The sequence below is a fragment of the Amaranthus tricolor genome, chromosome 17 (assembly GCF_026212465.1).
Source record: "Amaranthus tricolor cultivar Red isolate AtriRed21 chromosome 17, ASM2621246v1, whole genome shotgun sequence".
Lineage (NCBI taxonomy): Eukaryota > Viridiplantae > Streptophyta > Magnoliopsida > Caryophyllales > Amaranthaceae > Amaranthus > Amaranthus tricolor.
Window position 1 is genome coordinate 5,381,936 of NC_080063.1, and position 23,227 is coordinate 5,405,162.

The following is a 23,227-nucleotide window of genomic DNA, read 5'->3' on the forward strand; positions in this document are numbered from 1 at the left end:
TAAAGTTAAGCCTAACTAAAACAATTTTTCCTTTTAACATTTTAATGGTTGAAGTTTTGGACTACAATGTCTGCTAATCAACTTATTAGGGTTATTAGCAAACATCGATAGTCGGTAGATAATACTCCCTCTCTTTTGGTATACGTGTCTCATTTTGTTATGCACCGTTACTAACACACTAATTCAATCTTTAATATCTTTTATTGTATATAGTAGGTATTGTACTTTCAAATTGGTACTTTTCACGAAATCGAAGTTTAAATCGTTAACAAACGATTGGAAACAGTAGCTTACATTCTGCTTTACTGCATCAGTTCTTATACTTGTATACAATAACAGCAATAAGAACTTTATACATTTCAGTTTTTCAAAGAATATCAGGAAATATCCTTTAAATCTCTTCTACAAAGAAAAATGTCACTTGCTGTGTTGTCCCTTTTTTACAGCAATCTAACATATACTTCACTCTCATCTCAGTAGAGTTTTTATTATTATTTTTTTTTTTTTGCATATTTCAAAATCAGGGCCGTTTCGGACCCTAGGCAAGATACCTAGGCAAGATAGATATTTGCCTAGGCCCATAGTTACTAGTGTCCAATACTTCAATTCAGCAGTGTTGTTATCTAGAATGTAAACACTGCTTGTAAAATTGTAACTTTACTTTAGTCAAATGCCCATCAAAGACCGAAATCGACCCTCTATAGAAAATGCTCATTTCTTTCATTTTGCATAGGGCCCATAAAGTATCAGGAACGACACTGTCTAAAATGTGAGTTATGAACGTTTAAACTCACAACAGCAAGCATGCAGTAGGCAGTAGCACAAGAAATTGCCATTCTAGTTTCATGAAGGAATCCATTCTATCACCCAAATCCAATGGCGAGACTATTCACAAACCATCATGATGGTCAAACTGTCTGATTAACTATCTGGTTTCTCTGAAGCTCTTGCAACCGAACTGGAATAGTTGCATCAAAACGAGTACTTTGGGGGTTCTCGGCAAATGCCACATAGTAAGCTGAAACACATGCTTGGTGCGAAGCCATAGCAACTCGACTCACAAAATAACCGATTAAAAACCCATAAACTGAAATCTCAATCGTATATTCCCTCTGAACAACTAGTGTCCAACACCCTCCTACAAGTGCACTAAGAACACCCCCTGCAACCCCACAAAAGAAGCAGAATGAGCTAGTTAGATCAAAGTCAATGAGCTCTTCCATCCCTGCTCTTCGAAACATCTCCCACGTGTCACACGATGATTGAACAATCCCCTTTCCGTATATTCCAACATGGACAAATCCCCATCGGTTTCCATACGTTATCAGTCGTGTTGCTATGCCCGAGTAACAGTCTGCACAAGAAAACAGGAACTCGTCAGAGTCCCCTGCTATAAGACCGAGTGCCCTAGAAGACCCTCGCACAAGGGTGAAAACCGGGACTAGGATTGATCCAAAGCAGACCGTCCCAACCATGGGACCCACCACTTCTTTAAGCGAGGTCCATGTATCTTTTGTCTCATCCCCACATGCAAAGCTCAGATACCTCACTCGTGAAACCGCCACCTGCACAAAATTCTTCATTACTTGCAGAGTCCAGATCATGCTCAAGACGATTACAACAATCAAAACCTTATCAACGTTGCTGCCAATCTCGATGGCCCCACCAATTCCGACCATCAAAACAGCGATGTAGACAACTGCCACAATAACCGACAGGAATACCAGTAAGATAGTCCGAGGAGGGGGTTTTGCAGTGCACACACAGAGCACAGAAACTGCATGATCGAAACGTGGGTTCGCCCAACAAGCATATAAGGATTGAATAACAGCTACTAAGATCGATAAAACACCGAAAGCTAATCCTGCCGCATAGCCAACCGATATCAAAAACACACCCATGGCACAAGTAAGCATAGGACAGAACCAAAATGCTAGTTTGATTGCCCTTGATGGAGAACACAGAGTAACAATCTGCCATGCTATTCCACTGATTCCGGCCAATCCAACAGATGTGAGCATGGGGGGATACCAATTTTTACGAGAACGATGGCTCGCATCGAAAGAAATGAAGCCTCTTACACAAAGGATTATTGCAAGAACAGAAATTACCAATAATTGGAAGTAAAAAACAATTCCAAGAAGCTTTCCTGTAATATTTGACTTCTGAATATGAATTCTTGGATCTTCTTCCTGCATTGATAATGATTTTTCTTAGAAATTATGACGCTGAAACATAAATTGCTAGCTAATTCGCTCAAAAATGGCGCAAAATAGCTATAATTCGCTTTATTCGTTTTGTAATTAGCGAGAAGATTTTCAAGTTCTTGAGCTAATCAACAAGTTTATCAACAAATTCAAGAACAACCCATTAGTAATCTTGAGCTATAATTCGCTCAAAAATAGCCCAAAATATCTATAATTCGCTTCATTTGATTTGCAATTAGCAAGAAGATTAGATTTTCGAGTTCTTGAGCTAATTAACGAAAATATCAACTAATTCAAGAATAACCCATTATCAATCTTGCCATATACTAATTTTTTAGCTATTGAAAAAAGATTTTTATTTTCTATGATGCAGTAAAATTTGTGTTAAAGCAATTAGGAAAGACAAACAAGAAATGGAATAGAGTAACGTGTAAAACTTAAAGAAAGAGTGAAAAGGACTGTATTATATTGATTAATAATGATAAAAACAACAAAAATAAAAAAAATATATTTAGAAAAAGATAGAAAGTAATAAATTACTTTGGTGGGATTCTTGTGATGATCATATGCTTGAATATGAAGGGGTTGAATTCCCTGATTTAATGGAGTTACAGAAGAACTCATGATTCTTGACATGTGATACTATTAACTACTTCTATTAAGGATTGATTACTTTATAGGTTTCTAATTATAGATGAAGAGGGAATTCTAATTGTGGAAGTATGTGAATATTTTCAGTTGCTTGTGGCTTAAATTCAGCAAAAATAAAAGGAATGCCTTGTTTTAATATTGAAAGTCAGTTGGTAATTAGAATTAGAGTTGGGAAAATACCAACTAATTTGACCAATAATGGGTTAGTGGGCTTTAGTTTAGTTTACCTTCTCTTAAGACTCTCTTGGGATTGAAGGGATATGTTTATGACTTTTGTCATAGTCCGTGACCATTCTTAAATTGATCACTTAAAACCTTAAAATGATCACTTTTAATTTTTGAAGTAATCATTTTTAATGTTAAAGTGATCACTTTTTATAGAATGATTACTTATAACCTTAAAGTAATAACCAACAATTTTAAAGTGATCAATTAGAAAAATTGACTATTATATGGACTCATCTAATGGTAAGACGATCTCATATAATACTTGCTGATTTTTTTAATCATATATGATGATTTTATATGCGATAATGTATTAACATTCAAGCTTCACACAAACCCGATATCCCAACCAAGTGTCGATCAAAACCTTATTACTAAGGATATTGAATTTGATCTAAATCGTATTGACTTTACTTGAGCCGAACTCGAATTTGACTCAATTTAATATCGTCTATTGCAAAGATCCAAACTTAAAATGCCCAAACCTAACCTGAGCCGACCTAAGTCAAACATCTGATGTCTCTAATCTTAAACAACAGAACCAAAAACCCGACCATGAAAACCAATGTCAAAGCCTAACACAAACAACACCCAAAAACAAACTGTTGCACCAAGATAAACATGTGCTCAAGATAAATTAGGCTAACACAAACATCATAAACTATAAATATAAGTATGGAATGTAGAACCAAAAGGGAGAGTTCTTTGTCGATGAGTAACTAGCTAAAATCGCAGTCCTCAATCGAAAACATATAAAAGATACAATCGTATCAATTTCAACAAAGGAATAGTACAAGACCCGAGTATTGTGCCGTCTTTTTTCTTCACTCACTAATCGGAATCAGAATCGGGATTAAATGATGATCTGACTGACGTTCGTTTACTTTCAGAATAATCATCCTCCTCGTCGTCATCTTTTTTCTTCTCGTTGATGATACCTGCAAATAACCAATCAGTGGCAGATATAAAATCAATGGCCAATTTGCTTCATTACTGAGATAGAAGAGAGACATAGGCTACATGCGTCACGATACCTTTCTTGTTCAGCAGATTTTCCAGTTTCCGGGTAGGAAAATCATCTTTTCCGCCAAGATCTTCAAACCCTACTAATCTGTCAAATGCAATTCCTTTCCTGATTCATTCAGAAACCTCAGATTAATTACTGTAAATTTTTGATTATACTGCAGTTGAATGCTTAATATTAATTATCGTCGATGGAATGATATTGAACAAAAGTGAACTAGACAGCATACTAACCTGAACAATATTACACACGGCAAAGTTTTGATTCCGAGCTTGGATACGAAGAAGGGGGCATTCTGCATATGGTACATATTAGCATGCCATCAGCTAACCATTTGTTAAAATCTTAGACTTCATATCGGTAGAAGCACAAAAAATGCAAAGCTTAACAATAGACCAAGCTGCAAATCGGAACGAGTCAAGGAAGTTCATTATTTAAAATCAGCAGCAATTACTAAGGACACTAACCTCTGCATCCAGTTTGATAAATTTTGTATCAAGGTACTTTGGTGCAAGCGCCTTAAGATGCTTATCCATTATCCTGAAAAAGAAAGCAAAAAGAACTCTTAAATCTAACAAGGCAAACAACTATACCAAAGCTTTAATCCTATCGACGTGGGGTTGGCTACATGAACCATAAGCGTGGGAATGTCAACTCTTCATGGTTCATGGTTTGCCTTGTTATTCAGCTCTTATGTCATGAGCCAAATAACAAGTAAACCATGAATAAGTATCTGCAGCAGAGAGGAACTATAATCACGCTTAGAATATAAGTATAACGCATAGCAAAAGAAAACAGACTTCTGAACACTCTTTCAGTAGAAGAATAAATGTTGAGATATAGGGATTAGGGAAGTCCCTGTATTTGTTTATATGAACAACAAAAACTAGACGATCATACATGGGCAGTTATTTAGATGTGTATAACTGATGACGCGAGTATGCGAACAACAGATGAGTAGGGAAATTTACGAAAAATCCAAATGGGTTAGCTACCTCTGCTCCACTTTCTCTATTGAACTTGCCCATTTAAACAATAAATCTATTTCTTAAGATCTCAATCCAAGAGATGCACACATCACGAATAAAAAAACCTTAAATGATTACACAAGACAAAGCAGAAAGTGCAAGCTGATGAGATCTGTGCAAAAAGTTCCATATCCTTCATTCTAAAGAAAGGACGGTACATAAACAGACAAGCATTGGGAGGGGGAAAGGGGCAATTATATAACAAAATCAATATTTGAATAGACAGATGATCAAGTTGGGCAGGATGAAAAGAAAAAAAAGAAGCTGACGAGATCCAGGCAAAAAAAGTCCATAGCCAGCATTCTACAGAAAGGAGGGGAAATAAATACAAGCATTGGGGGTGAGATCGTGAGAGTGGCAATCAGATAACAAGCTCAATGTTTGATAAGATAAATGATCAAGTAGCAGGATGTATAGAGCACCTAGTTCAATAGACCACAAAAAACGACATTTCAACCAAACCAAAGGATTGTTAAAGATTAAAGAAGATAGGGGTAGTACATTTCACTAAAAATGTATTTGAAGAACAAATGCATCAAAAATCATTTCAACAAAATGAATGTCGAATACCAATATCAAAATAGAAAGTTAAACTGGAGATTTACTTGCATCGATAGAACTCTCGATGGTAGAAATGGCAGATAACTAGTTCGCTGCCAGTTACTTCACCCAAGAAATCACCTTCAGTTATCTCTCTATATTCTCCATGGCCCTGAGTCTTCAGTTTTTGTCGCTTTTCGGCTTCTTTCTAATCAGAGAAACTCTCATGTGAATACTTTAAAGACGTCAGCAGAAGACACCAAATAAAAAAAAATTTTAAAAGGTGATGTTGGACTAGAAAAAGTAGAAGTAAAACCTTCAAGGATGCGATTCTCTCGGCATGTAGTTTCTCTAGTTCTGGATCCTGGCATTACAACAAAAAATAGTTGAGCTATTCAGAAGTACACTTTTGTCTTTTTAAGTTTCCTACAAATATATGTAATTTATTTAGTTTTGGTGAGCTAGTGGGAGAATAAGAGAAAAAACAAGAAACGTGTGAATGAAATGAGGAAGGAGATTGAGTTTGTGGATACGAATACAGGATAAAGTGTTTGGGTCCACTCCCAAAACATAAATATAGCAAATTCACCGAAAAGGACAAAAATAGCAAATGTATCAAATTCAAAAAGACAGACGAAAGCAAATCATAAGCAACGAATATGCAACCAAGAAGCTAGGGACTCTAAAACTTACGTCCATTAACTCATCAAGATCAATCTCATCATTAGCAGAACTTGATGCCTGTGTCTTCTCTTGAGCCAACATTTCCTGTAACACCAATTTAGAGAATTATTTAGAACTACAAGCCAAACTTTCAGCATCGAACCCCAAAAAAATGGCTTGAGGTTGGATAACTATAAAGCAACAAACACGAGATTGCATCATGTGTTTCAATCAAAGTCAAAGCTAAACCGCTTAATCTTTCAATATCGAGATTACAACAAATATTATGTAACTGAACAATCATCAACATCAGAATGATGTAAACAACGAAAGACGTTTATTTAATTAACTACTTGGTTCATTAGTTAATAAGAGACTCTTGCCAACCCATGTTTAGTGAAATTTGAGTTTGGAAGGGAGGAAAAACAAATGTTTAGTTCTGCCCCCTCCCCATATTTCTCTTGCCAAACTCTTAGGCCAGGATAATCAGCCCAAGAAACCTGTAAGTCTCCTTAAAGTAAAATGTGCACCGACATGATAACAAGAAGCAGATTCTAGAAACATGTGTTAACAGAATTGAAGAGTATCAAATCAGGATTTTGGGTGAAGCTAGTTAATACTATGTATTACATTTGGATAGAATTGGACAACCATTATGATATAAGTACCTCATTAGTATTATAATTGGCTTAATGTGCTACTTTATGGAGTCATGGGAAAAGGGAAAATTAAATTGACATCTAGAAGTTTCTCCATTTATAGGCTATAGTGCATCACATATTATAGTTCTTTGACATGGAGAAGCTCAAAACTGATGAAAACTAGTTAATAAGATTGTTGCATTAGCAAGGCATTGTAAGTGAACAATCATCAAGCTTTTGAATGAGGGGTAAATTATACACACTGGAACTTCTTGCATGATAATGAGAGTGGATTTACAAGTGTTGACAGCTCTATTATAAATGCTTTTTCATAAGAGATATAACAAGGACAACACATTTTTGCATGCCTTCCATCCCAAAAAGGCAGAAACCAAAAGAAAAAACAATCTTGTTATCAAATAAACCAAAAGAAAAAAAAACATGTTTGTGCATGTTTTAGTAGATACTCATAATAAACAACAATTCCTAGTAGATAAAGTCTCATGATTTATAAACTGCAGTTGCTTGCCACCAAAATATCCCCACACAAATAATATCACTATTAAAATCCCATTCTTCTCATTCATTGCTGCAATGTGCATTGCTTCAATTCCTAAAAATTACTACAAATGCTCCATAACAAACTGATGCAACAGGTACAAATGCAATCCTGACATCTCTCACACATGAAGCGGTCACATTGGATTTGGAAAATCTCGGTTTTTCTCCTTCAACTCACAAGGGGGCCTTCCTTGATTGCTTGAATTGGGAAGTTCACTGAGCTCAAGCTACGATTCTCAGTGATACAATAATGGTCACTCAAACATAAATAGTTCATATACTTCTCACAGAACTCCCAACACGATTCTTCATTCATGTCTTTATGTTCGTGCATATTAGCTTGTTTCAAGTTTGCAAACCATCACATTAGGTAGACGAGGTGAAAAATAACTTTCTACAATCGAGAATCCAGTGCAAACTTACCAAAAATGGTGAGATTAAGAATGAAAAATATATTGTAACTAAGAGTGTAAAGAGAAATTGTTTTGGCCTCAGCCCAATTCGCATGAGTTGATCAAGATGCCCTCAAATGGGTCTGATCCAGCACTCATTCATAGCTCCATGATGACAAGAAACACAAATCTCTATAAATACTCCGCAAAATCCATTGTATGGAGAAAGCTTTCATAAATTGTCACATCAATTAAATCACTTTCTCTCTAGGATTAAGCTATTACTCTCCATCTCTTCATCTATTCCATTTGCCAATTTAAGTATCAAAGGGCCTTTGTGAGATAATTAGTATTAAAAATCATGGGGATATAAGACTTTCTCTTTCACTCCAGTGAAAAGACTTCGACTCTCACCACCTACAGCTAAAATTAAATTCTCCTTCCTCTTGATTGTTGGCGACTCTCAGGCCTTACCCGATATTACGAGACGATTAGAATTCTGTTTGGTTTTGCACGTCATACTTGCCAACGCTCTACATTAACAGAACATCTCTTCCTCCCTTATTACCCTAACAACTACTCTTCACACACTTAAAAATTTTAACCTAAGTTTCACCAGAAATAGAAATATTATACATCAAGCATGATACAGGAAATGAAGTATAAACCCAGATAATGTTAAACTTTCATTGCACAATAATGAACTATAAGAACATCATAAATTGAAGGGCAGAGAAAGTAAAAAATTGAACCTTCTGAAGATTGCGAGCAGCGGCAGCCATGACATTACCCATAGCTAAATTGGAGAGAGTTGATTTTACAGAATCTGGCTCCATTTTTTATGATCTTACTCTGATCTCTTGCAAACAGATTGAAAAGGTTCCTCAGATTCAACAAAGTTTGGAGCAAAAATAATGAAATATACAAAGGATTTATACTCTTCGAAGAATTACTTAAACCCTGTGGAAGGCAAATTGAAATGAAATAGCTCAAAATCAACGCAGAAATTGGTTTTCTGTAACACTAACCTTAAATCTTGGAGATGCCAAAATGCAGAAATTAGTTGAACGAATTGCACAATTGTGAGAATTCGAGATTTGCGGGTTCACTTGTTCCAATTCAATTCAAGGGAGGAATTGAGATTTGAGGAGCATAGATTAAAAATTACATTTAAGGTATAATGATCTGTAAATTTTAGGATATTCTTCTTTTTGCGAAGAACTTTTGCAAAAAGTTACATAAAAAATTAACAAAATAGTATTGTATTTTTCAAATTCCACAAAATTAATCGAAATTGATTGGTATATTTATTAAAGATTTTTTTACGGTTGCTAATTTTAGATAATATTATAAATCATATTTTAACAAATTTTTTTATTTTGTAAACTAAATCTATGCAACTGATGCATATGTTAGAAACACCGACATTAATGTTGATAGTCTATTTTAGTCATTACGTTCATCATTGATAGTAGAATTGTTAAACCCCACAATAGAATTTTCTCCAATATGCCAACAATGTTAGAATTTTGATGTGTTGATTCGAAAAACTGTTATTGCTATGAGTTTGCTTCTTGTTATTAAGTGAAATTTAAATGAATCATAGCATATTGAAATTATTAAGTTGAACTATTAAAACTATATTTGTTTGTTGGGTAGAATTTAGACAAGTCGTTGTCTATTTAAAAAAAAATCTTCTTGAGAGTTCTCCTATTGTTAAATGGATTTGATTTTCAATAAAATGATGACATAAGAAGATGACGTCAAGGGTTTGACAGTTCGAGTCAGAGTAAACTATAAAGTTTGAGTTCAAAACAGAGGTGGAGGTGAAAAAAGTTAGACTTTATTTAGAGTAAAGTCGAAATGTGCATAATTTGATCCGAGTTTGACCCATTTCAAACTATGGTTGTTTGGCAATTGAGACTCCAGAATGAAGATTGTGAGATGTGAATGTGGGTGATGCTAGACCTGTCAATTTTTTGACTCAATTTCAAATTTCATCGGAAATTCAATCAAAATTTAGTGGCACATACTCCATATATTTTGACCCGTAAATTCTGTACAATTAAATTGAAAAGTAGCCCATCTTTTTTGACCTGCTTGCCCGAATTTATCCACTTTTCAAGTATCATGTCATTATTTTTCGTCGAAATCTACTTTATTTTGTTGCAAATCAAAGTCTACCGATATTTCAAAATTGGGAGGAAATTTTATTCATGGCTTGTTTTATCCGAAGACATCAACAACATCATACAAGGGAAGCTTTCGTTTGGGTTATATCAAGCCATCACTCAATTTTATTTGCAATTGTTGGCGCCACACCCTCATGTAACAAGCACTCATTTAATCTACCTTTCAAAGATCATTCGTAGTCAAGCATTGTTTCTTTCAAACTTAATTTTAATGTTTAGTTTCTAGTTTGTGTTTTATTTCATGTTTTTATTTTTTAGATCGATCCATTTATGTTTTAGTATTTAATTGTAATTAAGAAAAAAGACAAAAATATGTCATGTATTTTAAGTATTGTCAAGAAGAAATTAAGGATGGAAATCAAATCAAAGCACGGAAGTTATTTAAGTTAAGAGGAAATCAAAGACGGAAATCAAGTCAAAGCACGAAAGCTAATTTCATCAAAAAAGATGCCAATCTAGGCGTGTGGAAGATCATCTCTTTGAAGTCATTTTAGTCCAAGTAGCTATGTAGTTATTTCCATGTACTCAAATTAAAAAAAAAATCAGAAAATAGGTAGTTGTTAGGAGTTATTTTAAGAGTTATTTTCAGAAATATTAGGTAGTTATTTTTTGGTTTTTAAGTGGTTAATTTCTGAATTATTAGGTGGTTATGAGTCGGGTTTGTAATAAGCAATAATGAGACTGAGGTTACGTGAGAAGTTACTCACAAAATGGACGGTTACCAAGAGTGATAACTGGCCTCATTGTGTAACTCCCACACATCACTCCAACCGGTTATGCACGGTTGTGGGAGTCGGCTTTCGAGTTAGTTTCTTTCGTTTTTGTTGTCTTTATAAATAGCTTAGCATGTAATGTAATTTTCAGAAGAGTTGATTAATGAAAAAGAAAACTCGAAACGCTTTGTTTCAATCCTCGTTGTTTGTATGATTCTTGGATTAAAGTCGTATTAGCAAAAGTTCTTATGCTTGGTGTATTTGGCGCGTGCAACTATGCCTTAAGAGCGTCGTTACTTGCTACGTAAATTCATAGTGAGTTTCGTTTGTTAGCCATAACTATCCTCCATTTGCATTTTTCGAAAATCAATATGAAAACACAAACAAATTCAGTCCTTGCATTCGACATACACTACCTTTCATTTCCTTCCATCGTTCTTTCATCGTTCTTTCTTTTAATCCGTGATTAAAGCTTGTAAGAACCCCTGAGAATTAGGCGATCTTACAACATATTTCTATGCAATTTTTATGTTTTAAGTCAATATTTAGTCGAAATCTATTCAGATCTGAATTTAGTATCCAGTTCAATAATTGGAAATCCGATCCAAATTATTCGAGTTTAAAAAATCGAATAAATTATCCTAACTAATTCTATATTGTATGATCTAAAAGACTTTCTAAAATCTACAAAACCACAAAATACTCACTGAAAAGACCAACGGAGAACATACACATGTTAAGGGAGCAAAACTATAAAAATTGCTTTACAACTTTACTTAAACAATAGTCTTTTGGTTCAAAATTGTTTCACAAATCCTTATTTATTAGCTAATTTACCAAAGAACTCAATTGCACGATTTTAATAAATTCTAAAGATTGTATTGTGCAAAATGTTTAAATGAGAAAATAACATGATGGTATACAGTATACTAAAAAAAAGGATTGTACTGTATTGACGAGATATTTTAACTTAATGGAAATGTTACAATATTTGACAAATGACAGTAGTTGTTGACATTTTTGTTGACTTATTTAATAAGCTAAAAGTATTGGTTCAACTAGTTATAGAAATATTTGTTTAAATTAAATTAAAAAGTTGATTGTTTTTACGAATATAAGGTAATAAACTAAAAATCGATGAAAAACTTAAAAACTAACACCAACCTTTTCTTTTTTAAAAATCATCTTTGCAACCCATTAAACTGTTAATCCCTTCGTTCTTTGAAGATGTTTATTTCTATTTGTTATTTCAGGTTGTTTTATTTATTGTTCCCATAAATTTTTTTTCTATTTATATCAAAATTATGGACAAAATTAACCATGTTCATCCTGATTTTAATATTTTAATTATGCTTATTGCCTTTACATATTTTTCACTAACTTTATTTTTATTTTTATATTGCTTATGTCCTCGTATGTTTTCCACTAACTTTATTAAAATATTTTTTTAATAGTGGTCCTCCTATTTTTCCCACTAACTTTCTTTTAATATTTTTTAAAAATTTATTGTCCTCACTTTTTTCTTTCAAATTTATTATTATATAAATAATAAACTTACCATTTAAAATATTCTATTTTTATAATTTTGGTGAACATTCCTTGTGGAAATTTTTTTATGGAACAAGAGAGACTATTTATTAAACATCTTTTAAATTTTTTAATCTATTAATAAATTTATTAATGAGTCAAATATAAAAGGAAAAATTGTTTTAAATAATCTCACATATTGCTCATCTGCTGTGAATAATCTCTACTATTGATTATTCTAAATAAACCATCTTTGTATTTTTTTTGCTGACAGCACCTATTGTTATATTTTAATCGACTATTATAGGTACAGATCGACGATGAGGAGTATGGGTAGACAAGCGAAGAAACATAAGAAGGTAAAAGAAGTGAGTATAGCAGCTAGTAGGTACCATCTAATATTTATAATAGCCAACCTAATACCTATAATAGCCAGTGAAAATGTGACAAAGAGTGTTGTTAAAAGAATATACAAAAGTTAAAATATTTTAAAATAATCAATAGTAGAGATTATTCAAAACAAATAGACAATATATTAGATAAGGTTTACTTTTCCAATAAAAAATCATGAACCAAACCGAAAATAAGAAAGAGTAGCACTCGTAGAAAGCCTTGAGTTAAAACATGAGCCTTGAGTTAAAACATGAGCATTGAGCATGGCCATGTAAAAAGAACCGAAAGGTCAACATATTCGGCTCTGCACACGCTAGTCACCACGTGCCGACACTGACCAGCACCCAGTCTCACACTCAGATTCACTACACGGTCTACTTCTATACCCTCGCCCACACCAACCATTTTTTTTAATTAATCATTCTCCTCCTCGTCTTTTCTAAACTTCTCCTGCTCGACCACACATTTTTAATTATACTTCCGTACGTCAAACCTTTTGCTATTACTCATTAGTCATTAGATTAAATGTGTTTTTCCTTTTTATTTTATTAACAGGTAGGTCAATAATAAAACTTTTTATACCTGATAGGCTAATAGTGGATAGTCGGTTAAAATAATGATTTTGACCAACTCATTTTATCAAGTGTTTGTTTAATTAATTTTAAATATGTCCGTATAAGTTTCTTGTTTAAAAACAGTTTATTCATAATAATAACCTATTTCAACTAGCTAATTCATTAAATATTGTCTAAAATAAGCTAAAATTATCCAGTAAACTATTTTGCAAGATAACCCATATACAAAAATCAAATCCATAATTTAATCCAAGAAAATAACACTTTATCCATTTCATAATACTTGCAACATTTTATTTTTCACGCAATCCAAGCTAATTCAATTCTTAATATATAAAAATTATAATAATTTAATATTAATGATATTACTTTAAGACAAATCAAACAAGATATCACTTGATTATATTTTAACTTAGATTTAATTACAATATTACAAATAATTTAAAACATCATGGTACAAACTTTACAAGTAAGACAACTTACCCTTCTCAAATGTGAACTCTTTGACTAAAAATTCTCCACAATTTACATCCTTTTCACATTAAATTCAATTCCATTAACCCTTTCATTTAATTTCCTCTCTATATTTGTTTCAACTTCATTGTACAAGTAGAAGTATTTATCAGTCACTCTCTTTAAAATTCCTCTTTTCACAACTTATTTTCTTTTCTTTTCTTCAAAATACCAAATGACTAAACACAATGCAGATAATCCACCCACATCTTGCTGTTTCACTACATTTTACAAAAGATTCATTTGCACCACTAATCTTATTCCTACCCACCCATCTCCTTCTACCCATCATATACCCCTCCAAAAACCCATCAAAATTGACCCGTTTACCCACCCATTAACCCATGATCCTTCCACTATTTCAATCAATAACAACAATAACCCTGGAATCATTGCAAGATTAATGGGTTTAGACTCATTACCTAACAATCAAAAAAACACCACATTAAACTCACTTTTCAGAAGCAAATCATTGAATTCAATACATTTTATACCCAATTTTGATCCAACCCGAAACACATTTCATCGTCGGGCTCGAACCTCTGCTTCTTTCAATGAACAAGGGCATAATTTTTTGGTTAAAATAGATGAGAATTTGGAGGTTTCTGATGATCATATGATGTTAGAAGAAACAATGATGTGTGATCATGAATGTAAGAAGAGTAAGAGAGAAAAAAATACTTGTAGAAGAAAAGATAATGGTTATAGGAATGGGAGTAAGAAAAAGTATGAAGAATGTTATACTTCTAATTATGGAAAGTGTAGTAGGAGTAATTATAGAAGGTCTAGATTTAGTAATATTAATTTAGAGGAGAAGAATGTAATACAAAAAAGAAAATTAGTAAAGAAAGGGAAATTTATTGGATCAAGGAAGGAAGTTCAAAGTGATAATCTACTACTATCATCAACTCCTGTTTCTGTTCTTCATCTTCAAAAGGAATTTATTCCTTTTTCTAAAGGTTTGTTTTTTTGTCTTTTCCTAAATAATTAATGCATCATATTTATTTTTTACTAATTATTGAGGGCTCTTTTTTAAATTGTAATTCAGAAACTCTCTTTAACACGACGTTAAAATAAAAATCTCATATTTTAATAATAATAATATTAATTTGCCTATTCAATTCATGTAAGAAAATTGTTTCACGGATGATGAGAGTTACAAACAAAAATTTGTGTTTAAAAATGAGTAGTCTCATTGATTAATGTACTCTTGTTATTGAATTATTTCAATTTTATGGTGTTTTTTTTTTCTATATAATTATACGTGCATTACATTATGGAGTACTAATATATTAATACTAGTTAAGCTTTATTTTTCTTTATAAAATTCTCTAACTTACTCCAAATAAAAGAAATCAATAATAAAGCTGTCATTTCAAAAAATAAGTTGTATTAATACTTTCTCTATTCTGTTTTTGTTGCTATATTTATATGGGTATAAGAATTAAAAAAAGGTGGGCACAATATATAAAAGACAATTATTCCTTCTATTTTAATTCTAAATTGAACATGAAAAAAAAAAAAACTTTTGTACTAAAAATAGGGGTAAAGTAGATATTTAGATAGTAGATATAAAAGTTAAGGAGGTATAGAGTATGATTAAAATAGGGATAAAGTAGATATTTATATGGTTGTTTTATTAAAAATAAAAATATAGCAAGTAATTTAAAATTGCCAAAAAAAATATAGTAAGTATTATAGAACGGAGTAACTATATATAATAAGGTCACACTTGAGAATTTTTTAGAATGTTTTGGAAAGCTCAAAGTTAATATTGTTAAATAGGGAGTTAGGATTGCATTTATTTTACTACATTTTCTAATTTTGAAGTATTCTTTATTTTGTTTTATTTTTAAAATTATTAATCAAATCATATTATGGCTCTTAAACCTTAATCTTATATACAAAATGCATTTTGAAAAGGATAAATCTTAAATGTGGTATTCCTATAGTATAGTATTCCTATAACTTACTTGAGGGTAATCTAGATTCAAATGTTGAATGAATATGGGGCAAAAGGAATACTAATTAACTCACCGTGCTAGTTTAAATAGAGGGAAGTATATAGTTTCAAAAAATATGCATATATTGGGGGTATGTTAATTTAAATGATTTATTATAATTTATTTAGAAAAACTAAATTGAATCTCGTAGAGGCTAGCTAATCCTAAGAAAAGCCACATAGCTTTTCCTAATTAGTTATTGTATATATTTTTATTTTAAACTTCTTAGAGTTAATGTTAATAAATTAATTCAACCAAAAGCTTAAGTTGGTGATTGCGACTTCATGTATGTTATATATTCTATTATACCCTTAACACGAGAGCCTTTTAGGTTAAAAGTGTGGATACGACATAAGTCTACCTCATACTTACAGCAAGTAGTTCCACCTAAAAGGAAGGGTGAATAAGATTATAAGATTCGAAGCTTTAACATGGGCTCTGTTACCATATAAAAAAAAATCAATTCAACTAAAATCTTAATCTGATGGTTAACACCCTCATATATGTTATATAATTTATCATATATCCTTACATAAAGCATTTGTCTATTTGTAAAAAAGCTAAAATTATTTTCATTCATTTACATTTTTTACTCTCCATCCCAAAATCAATCTATTCTCACAAGGATTACAACATTTTATAACAATGATATTTGACACTCATTTTATGATTGTTTGGAAACAGGGAAAGGAAGAGACATAACTAAAAATTCAGCAAAGAGAAAATCATTACCAAAAATGAAAAGTAATGAAAATCTACCACAACCAATTATGCCAAAAATCAAACAAAATTATTTTGTGGAAATGTTGGGACAAGTTTGTAAGTTGAGTGAAGAGAAAGCATGTGAACCAAAGTGGGTTACAAAGTGTGAATCAATGAAGTTACATTTTGTGGAAGAGTTGTCTAAGGATTTGGGTCAATATGTGCTTAACTTCTTGTTAGATGAACTTATGTATGAGATTTTGATATCATGTAATTAAGGAACTTGTATGGTATCCTAAAACAAATAATGGATTGTTAGTTAGTAATTACTTTCTCTGTATTTTTGAGTTTGCATCTTAATATTAAAAAATTCACAATATATAAGATTTATAATGCGAATTTAAAAAGACATATGAAGTAGTATATAGTGATAGTGACTATTATAGTTAGAGAACATGTAGAAAGCAACAACTATATGAGAATATAGAACTCACGTTTTTAGCTCATCCATTTAGGTTTTGAGATGATTTGGTTTGTAATTCGAGTCATGTTTCAATTAAAGTAATTATTACTTTTCTTTATTCAGATTTTAAATTTGATTCTTACATAAATTTTTCTTTTTTTTAGTGTATCATGTAATAAAAAAAACTTTTAGAAAAATATTATCTAAAATCTTTACGCTGCTAAAATTTTTTGTTTTGTAATTTTGGATAAGGTTGATTTCATTATATAGTACTAACTCCAATTGGAATCATCAGTGGCTACACTTACATAATAACGACTATTCATCTGTTGATATTGTTTTACATTTTATTGTTTATGTACTAGAAAATATATAATCAATTGAGATTTTTTGATTCCACTCAATGCAAATCTAAAATAAATCTATAATGTATTACCCGAAACTAATTATACTACATTGGATAATGTGAAATAAGAAATGTACTAAGTAATATCAACCATAGGATAGGAAGTATAATTCATTCATCTTAATAATTATTTGTAGAGTGAAACTAAGTTTTAAATTTTAAGAGATGGAATATAACCAAGACTATATATATACTCCAAGCAAAATTAAAGTTTTTCCATATGAGAACTTTTTGATGACATGTTCAAAACTCTATAAAACTAATAAATTAATAGTCTAAGCGCCAATGATTAGGTGTCTAATTAAGAAAATTTAAAAAAAATAAGCAATTTAAAAAAATAAGCTTCGGTTAAACTTAATTTCAAAAATAAGCGTCTCTATCTCTAAACCTAAGGTCAGGATTGTTCGCAGTTACTAACAGTGAACAAAAAAGTTGGTCAGAAAAAGTCAAAATTGTTTGTTTGCAGTTAGTATGTGCGAACAAAAGAGAAACAATGTCATAACGTTACAAGGGACAAAAAAACAAAAAAATTATTTGTTCGCAGTTACTAACTGCAAATATATCTGACCTTAGACTCGGACATGAAAACGCTTATTTATGAAATTAAGTTTACCTAAAGATTTTTTTTTATTTTATTTTATTTTTTTATTAAAATTGCTTATTTGTTTCAATCTTTCTCTAATCAGTAGTCAAGTCGTTGATGTTTAAGCAATAGTTAGAATATAGATAGCTGTTGGTGGAAGAAGATTTTGGATAATCATGTTGAATTCATACAAAACAACAGCGAAAAGATTGAAAAAAATAAGATAAATAAACAATTTAATTCCGAATATAAGATTCGGGAAAACTTATGTCCCAAAATAAGCTTCCGTACATCCAAGCCTAGCCTCGGATAAGTCTCTGTTAGTAACAGCGAATGAGGAGAAAAAAAAAATTAAAAGGCCCTAAGTCGCTGTTAGTAACAGCGACTTAAGGAGTTGACCAGTCAACCCCTTAAGTCGCTGTTACTAACAGCGACTTAAAAAAATAAATAAATAAATTTTTTTTTTTAAAAAATTTTAATAGTACTGAACTTGAAGTCGCTGTATTTTTTTGTTTTTGGAGCAGCTCGTTTTTTAACCTTCAAACAGTTATTTAATAGTAGATGAACTAACTATATAAACTTGTTATTGTTTGATTAATCTTCCGATGTGGGACTGTTATTGGAATACATCAAAATAAATGAAACCAAAAATTAGCTCACGAATAGAGCACCGATGTGGGACTAATGTCGGCTCATCTTTGAAACAATACTACCCACTGCTCCAGCTGTATATCCTGCTAAACATGTTACACTAAGCTGCCTTGCTATGGAGCAATCTTCTGTTTTTTGACTTGAGAATATTAGAATATAAGAAATCCACAGTATGCTCAAATGTCGAGAACATCACCATCGAGACTGCACCACAAACATCGAGGTATTGAATGATCCTTGCACTATGTCAAAGTCGACTTAAATTTGAAATCTAAAACCATATTTACACAATTCGAATGATCCTTAATCCTTACAATATAATGATTAGTATATGAATGTTATAGAAATGCAGGGTTTACATGGAAGGTTTCGACCCCAAAGTGGAATAAGCCCTCGGTAAAAACTGCAAATTGAAATGAAAAGGCAGTAGCAATCAATAGAAGAAATTAACACAAACAATTTATCTATATAGTAAGTTTCAATTACTAAAATCATACCCATGGAGTCCTTCGGCAGCATATAGTTTTGGGAATCCATCTAGCAACCCTTTACCAAAAACAGGTGCAACCACCTCTGCAGAAGCACTACTAGCAAAGAAAACAACATTTCTGTTGCTGTCTGCCAGCATATTTGAATAGAGATTCTTGAAGTACTCGTATAGACCGAACCTACAACCACCTTGCATACCATAACCAAAGAATTTGGTAGCCCACCCTCTCCAAAGCACAAAAGGCCCTTGTTCTCTAAGTAAAGTTGATAGGCATAATGGGCGGCAAGGGAACACACAGAGAGTCTTCATAAAGCCCATGGGAACAACTACAAGGTCCCACACTCGTCAATTCATGTACAAGTTTAAATTCTCGTCGAGCACTGGAGGTGCCTGCATGTACAAGTCCCACATTGGAAGGGAGGATAGGGAATTGAAAGGAAAAACCCACAGTCCCACATCGGAAGATTAATCAAACAATAACAAGTTTATATACTTAATTCATCTACTATTAAATAATTGTTTGAAGGTTAAAAACGAGCTGCTCCAAAAACAAAAAATTACAGCGACTTCAAGTTCAGTACTATTAAAATTTAAAAAAAAAAAAATTTTTTTTTTAAGTCGCTGTTACTAACAGCGACTTAGGGCCTTTTAATATTTTTTTTTTCTCCTCATTCGCTGTTACTAACAGCGACTTACCCGAGGCTAGGCTTGGATGTACGGAAGCTTATTCTGGGACATAAGTTTTCCGAATCTTATATTCGGAATTAAATTGTTTATTTATCTTATTTTTTTCAATCTTTCAAACAACAGCAACAAACAGTCCAATACTTGATGGGCCAATGCTAGTCATTCTTGGGGCTTTACCTCCCCCTAGCCCTCAAAATTGGGCTAGGCCCAAATTTTCAAATGGACAAATCTCAAAAATTTGAAAAATTTAGCACATTTTAATAAAAAAATTCAAAATAAACGCAAGGTCAAACTAATTTCCAAATTAAACTATATGAGATAAGGATTTATTCCTTTTTAGTAACAAAGAACGAGACAAACCCAGTTAACAATTAAAAAAAATCTTCTAAGACTTTGTCCGTTGTTACTAATAATGAAATAACGAACAAAAATGACAAAATCATTATATTTAAAAGAAAAAATATTGTATTACTTATTCGCTGTTATTAATAGAGAACAATTAACAATCCTTTTTTCATCATCATTTGAATGGTGTATTTTTTTACTTCCTCAATCGACATCACAATTAAATTGCACATTTTTGGTATTCTTTTTTGCTGTTAGTAATAGCGAATAAAGTTGTAATAAATTTTGTTATCTGTTGAGTGAATGAGCCTTGACCTTATGCTCGTACAGAGTATTTCATATCATAAGTGAACAAATTTTAAATTACTATGAGGCCTTTTGGAAATGTGCACAATACAAATCCATGCATCGAACCAAAACGGACAATATCATACTTATGCGGATCATTTACGATTGGTGAGACCAACCTAAATAATTTATTTTTTAATTACGCTAACTCAGTTTAGGCTCCGACGCAATTATCCTTCCTAGCTAGCTACAATCTTACATCAAGCGAATTAATAGTGACTAAGATTATTGCTTTAACATTGACAAGTAGTTAATGAGGAGGAGTTAGTAAATAATGGTGATTTGTGAATTTAACAAATTATTTTTATTTGGAAAGATTTAAAAGGATGGGAGTTTTGTGATTTAAATTTACGGCTCGTTTGGTTAGTGGTACTAAATAATGGTAATGGGAATGACTTATAGTGTAAAATTTCATCAAAAGTTCAATGTCATTTTCATGGTAATGAAACTTTGATCACAAAAAAGTTTTTTGTTCACAAATTTCCATCACCATCCAATACCACCTATCCCAATAATAATGATTGGAATAAATTTTATAAAAAAATGAGATGATTCAAGATGGACAAGCATGGACATCAAGATAGCCAACAGATTTTTCAACCAAAATTACACTAATTTTCATTCTCATTACTACCGTTTATTACTACCTACCAAACATATTGTTACTTTTTTAGCTATGTATTATTTTACTATTATTTTTTTTTATAGTGATTATAAATCAACTCATGAACGAAGCCATGGGGAAAGTGGTCTATTATAGCATTTGCAATCATAATTAATCCCATGGGAAAAGTGGTCTCTTAAAGTATAGGAGTATTAGAAACTTTTAAGGTTGGGTCTCAAGGTGGTCAAAGTTATTATTTTTAGTTGTCCCCTTCGTTCTAAAGATTATAATATTAACCATAGACATAAATATTAAAAATTTAATAAAAATTATATTTTTAAATACACTTATTTTTCCTTTTGGTTTTATGCTACATAAATATTTTGCATAAGAATTAAAAAATCAATGATAATTCAAAAAATTATTATAACCTAAAAAAAAATTAGAAGTTAATAAAGTATATGCAACGAAAGACAAACTGGTCAAATAATTTGGCAAAGCTTGTGGATGATAAGACTAGTCAAGTCGGCAGTTTGTAAAGTATTAATTCCCAATCCCCATGAACCAAATCTTTTTTTAGCAAAAATTTTTCTATACCTTAACATTAGTAATTTATCATAATCAAATTAAATGTATTATTTTTCTTTATATATTTCCTCCATTCCAAAATACTTACAACATTTGGCTTTTTACGTAATTCAATGCACTAATTCAATCTTTAATATTTTTAATTATTTATATTATTAAATTATAAAAATTTGATATTAATGATCTTTGTATTAAGATGATTCAAACAAAATCCAACATGTTTATGTTTTAACTTATAGATTATAAATTAACCACAAATTAAAAAGGTAAATTAATAGTGTCATTTTTCTAATGTTCCGGACAATATGGAACGGAGAAAGTATTTACGTTAATCATTTTATTTTTTTATACTCGCTCCAATTTACAACTAATGCCCCATATTGATTTGTCACAAATATTAAGAAAAGGTAGGGATCACTTTAAATAAGTAGATGACATGTGATTTTAAGAGTAAATTGGTAAAAAAAATATATTAGTACTTTTATTTTTAAATTAAAGTGAAATTTTAAGGATAAGCTGGTAAAAAATGGATGCTATAAATAGAAATAGGATATTCAAGGTAAACTTACCTAAAAAAAGAAATAAGACATTTCCTCTGAGAGAGTGTTTTTCCTTATTTATACTCTCATTGTACCGACTATTTATATACCGTACAATTGTCATTAGATTATCACTTTTTTCTTACTAATTTTTTTTACTATTCTCTTCTCTTATGTGGTCTCATATTTTCTTACCCAATTTTTTTTTATAATTGGTTTTAAACCAAGTTAATCAAGTTGGACATTTATTAAAATATGAGCGACTACTTTTAAGGGAAGATGGTTAAAAATAAGCCAAATTTTCCTTTATTCATCGACAATAAACTCAATTATTATTTAGTTGAAATAAATTCACCTATTAAGTATATTTGCTAAAAAATAAACTAACCAATTCTTTATCTTTATTTTCAAAGCTTTTTTGTAAGTAAAAAATTAAGAATAAAACAATAGTTAGTTTATTTTCAACAATTATACCAAAAAGGTAAATTTAATTCCGTCTAAAATGAAATTCAAATAAAAAATAGTGAATCATCATCCAATAAATATTATGTATGATTGAAAATGAGCTTATCCATGAGCTATATTCTCACCTGAGAGCAAATGATTTGAATAATATTTTAAAATTTAGGTTTTATTTTTTTTTTTTTTAGTTTCACCCATTATTTTCCAGTAAGAAATTAAACCAAAATTATCCAATAACATACATTTCTATATTTGTTTTTGAGTCAATAATCTTTTTTTTTTAGATGAATTCAAAAGTCCTTAAAACATGCATAATGGTGAAATATTGGGTCGTTATTACTAAAAAAAGTCAAAATTTATAAAATAAATTAGTTACACTCTAATATATATTTATTTTCCGACTTATGATAAATAAATCAGCTCGTTTTGTATGAGATTGTTTCACAATTAAACGGACTATATAATTAGATTATTTTTCTAATTAATCACTTTAAAATTATAGTGATGCACT

At 31.2% G+C, this 23,227-nt stretch overlaps 4 protein-coding genes across 5 annotated transcripts; 1 reads left to right on the plus strand and 3 right to left on the minus strand.

Moving 5' to 3' along the window:
* Nucleotides 1-112: 112 nt before the first annotated feature.
* On the minus strand, nucleotides 113-3,593 carry LOC130804745 (protein PNS1-like). Its single transcript, XM_057669304.1, has 2 exons — nucleotides 2,748-3,593; nucleotides 113-2,192 (listed from the first exon to the last, which is right to left on the minus strand). Exons 1-2 carry the CDS (start codon nucleotides 2,841-2,843, stop codon nucleotides 909-911), a joined length of 1,380 nt encoding a protein of 459 aa, XP_057525287.1. The 5' UTR covers nucleotides 2,844-3,593; the 3' UTR covers nucleotides 113-908.
* Nucleotides 3,594-3,720: 127 nt separating this feature from the next.
* Nucleotides 3,721-9,203, minus strand: LOC130804746 (thioredoxin domain-containing protein PLP3A-like). Of its 2 annotated transcripts, none has more exons than XM_057669305.1 (9): nucleotides 8,961-9,203; nucleotides 8,685-8,791; nucleotides 6,369-6,443; nucleotides 5,992-6,039; nucleotides 5,741-5,883; nucleotides 4,575-4,647; nucleotides 4,341-4,402; nucleotides 4,118-4,215; nucleotides 3,721-4,021 (listed from the first exon to the last, which is right to left on the minus strand). In XM_057669305.1, exons 2-9 carry the CDS (start codon nucleotides 8,766-8,768, stop codon nucleotides 3,915-3,917), a joined length of 690 nt encoding a protein of 229 aa, XP_057525288.1. In that variant the 5' UTR covers nucleotides 8,769-8,791; nucleotides 8,961-9,203; the 3' UTR covers nucleotides 3,721-3,914. The 2 variants fall into 2 exon arrangements, with proteins under 2 accessions (XP_057525288.1, XP_057525289.1); XM_057669306.1 differs by having other exon boundaries at nucleotides 8,685-8,784; nucleotides 8,961-9,184.
* Nucleotides 9,204-13,869: 4,666 nt separating this feature from the next.
* On the plus strand, nucleotides 13,870-17,204 carry LOC130804748 (uncharacterized). The gene is made up of 2 exons (XM_057669308.1): nucleotides 13,870-14,804; nucleotides 16,533-17,204. The coding sequence occupies exons 1-2, from the start codon at nucleotides 14,021-14,023 to the stop codon at nucleotides 16,826-16,828; spliced, it is 1,080 nt and encodes a 359-aa protein (XP_057525291.1). The 5' UTR covers nucleotides 13,870-14,020; the 3' UTR covers nucleotides 16,829-17,204.
* A 1,773-nt stretch (nucleotides 17,205-18,977) lies between these two features.
* LOC130803669 (mitochondrial phosphate carrier protein 1, mitochondrial-like) lies at nucleotides 18,978-19,461 on the minus strand. The gene is made up of 2 exons (XM_057667871.1): nucleotides 19,151-19,461; nucleotides 18,978-19,056 (listed from the first exon to the last, which is right to left on the minus strand). The coding sequence occupies exons 1-2, from the start codon at nucleotides 19,459-19,461 to the stop codon at nucleotides 18,978-18,980; spliced, it is 390 nt and encodes a 129-aa protein (XP_057523854.1).
* Between the last annotated feature and the right edge of the window lie 3,766 nt (nucleotides 19,462-23,227).

What these genes read in the sequence shown, in the direction of transcription:
- LOC130804745 (XM_057669304.1), bottom strand. Translation starts at nt 2,843, where the DNA reads ATGTCAAGAATCATGAGTTCTTCTGTAACTCCATTAAATCAGGGAATT. An exon ending in ATCACAAGAATCCCACCAAA is followed by an intron (nt 2,193 to 2,747) that starts GTAATTTATTAC and finishes TTATCAATGCAG; the next exon opens with GAAGAAGATCCAAGAATTCA.
- LOC130804746 (XM_057669305.1), bottom strand. Translation starts at nt 8,768, where the DNA reads ATGGAGCCAGATTCTGTAAAATCAACTCTCTCCAATTTAGCTATGGGT. An exon ending in CTGCTCGCAATCTTCAGAAG is followed by an intron (nt 6,444 to 8,684) that starts GTTCAATTTTTT and finishes TTGGTGTTACAG; the next exon opens with GAAATGTTGGCTCAAGAGAA. An exon ending in AAATCTGCTGAACAAGAAAG is followed by an intron (nt 4,022 to 4,117) that starts GTATCGTGACGC and finishes GGTTATTTGCAG; the next exon opens with GTATCATCAACGAGAAGAAA.
- LOC130804748 (XM_057669308.1), top strand. Translation starts at nt 14,021, where the DNA reads ATGACTAAACACAATGCAGATAATCCACCCACATCTTGCTGTTTCACT. An exon ending in ATTTATTCCTTTTTCTAAAG is followed by an intron (nt 14,805 to 16,532) that starts GTTTGTTTTTTT and finishes GTTTGGAAACAG; the next exon opens with GGAAAGGAAGAGACATAACT.
- LOC130803669 (XM_057667871.1), bottom strand. Translation starts at nt 19,461, where the DNA reads ATGGGCTTTATGAAGACTCTCTGTGTGTTCCCTTGCCGCCCATTATGC. An exon ending in GCTGCCGAAGGACTCCATGG is followed by an intron (nt 19,057 to 19,150) that starts GTATGATTTTAG and finishes TTCAATTTGCAG; the next exon opens with TTTTTACCGAGGGCTTATTC.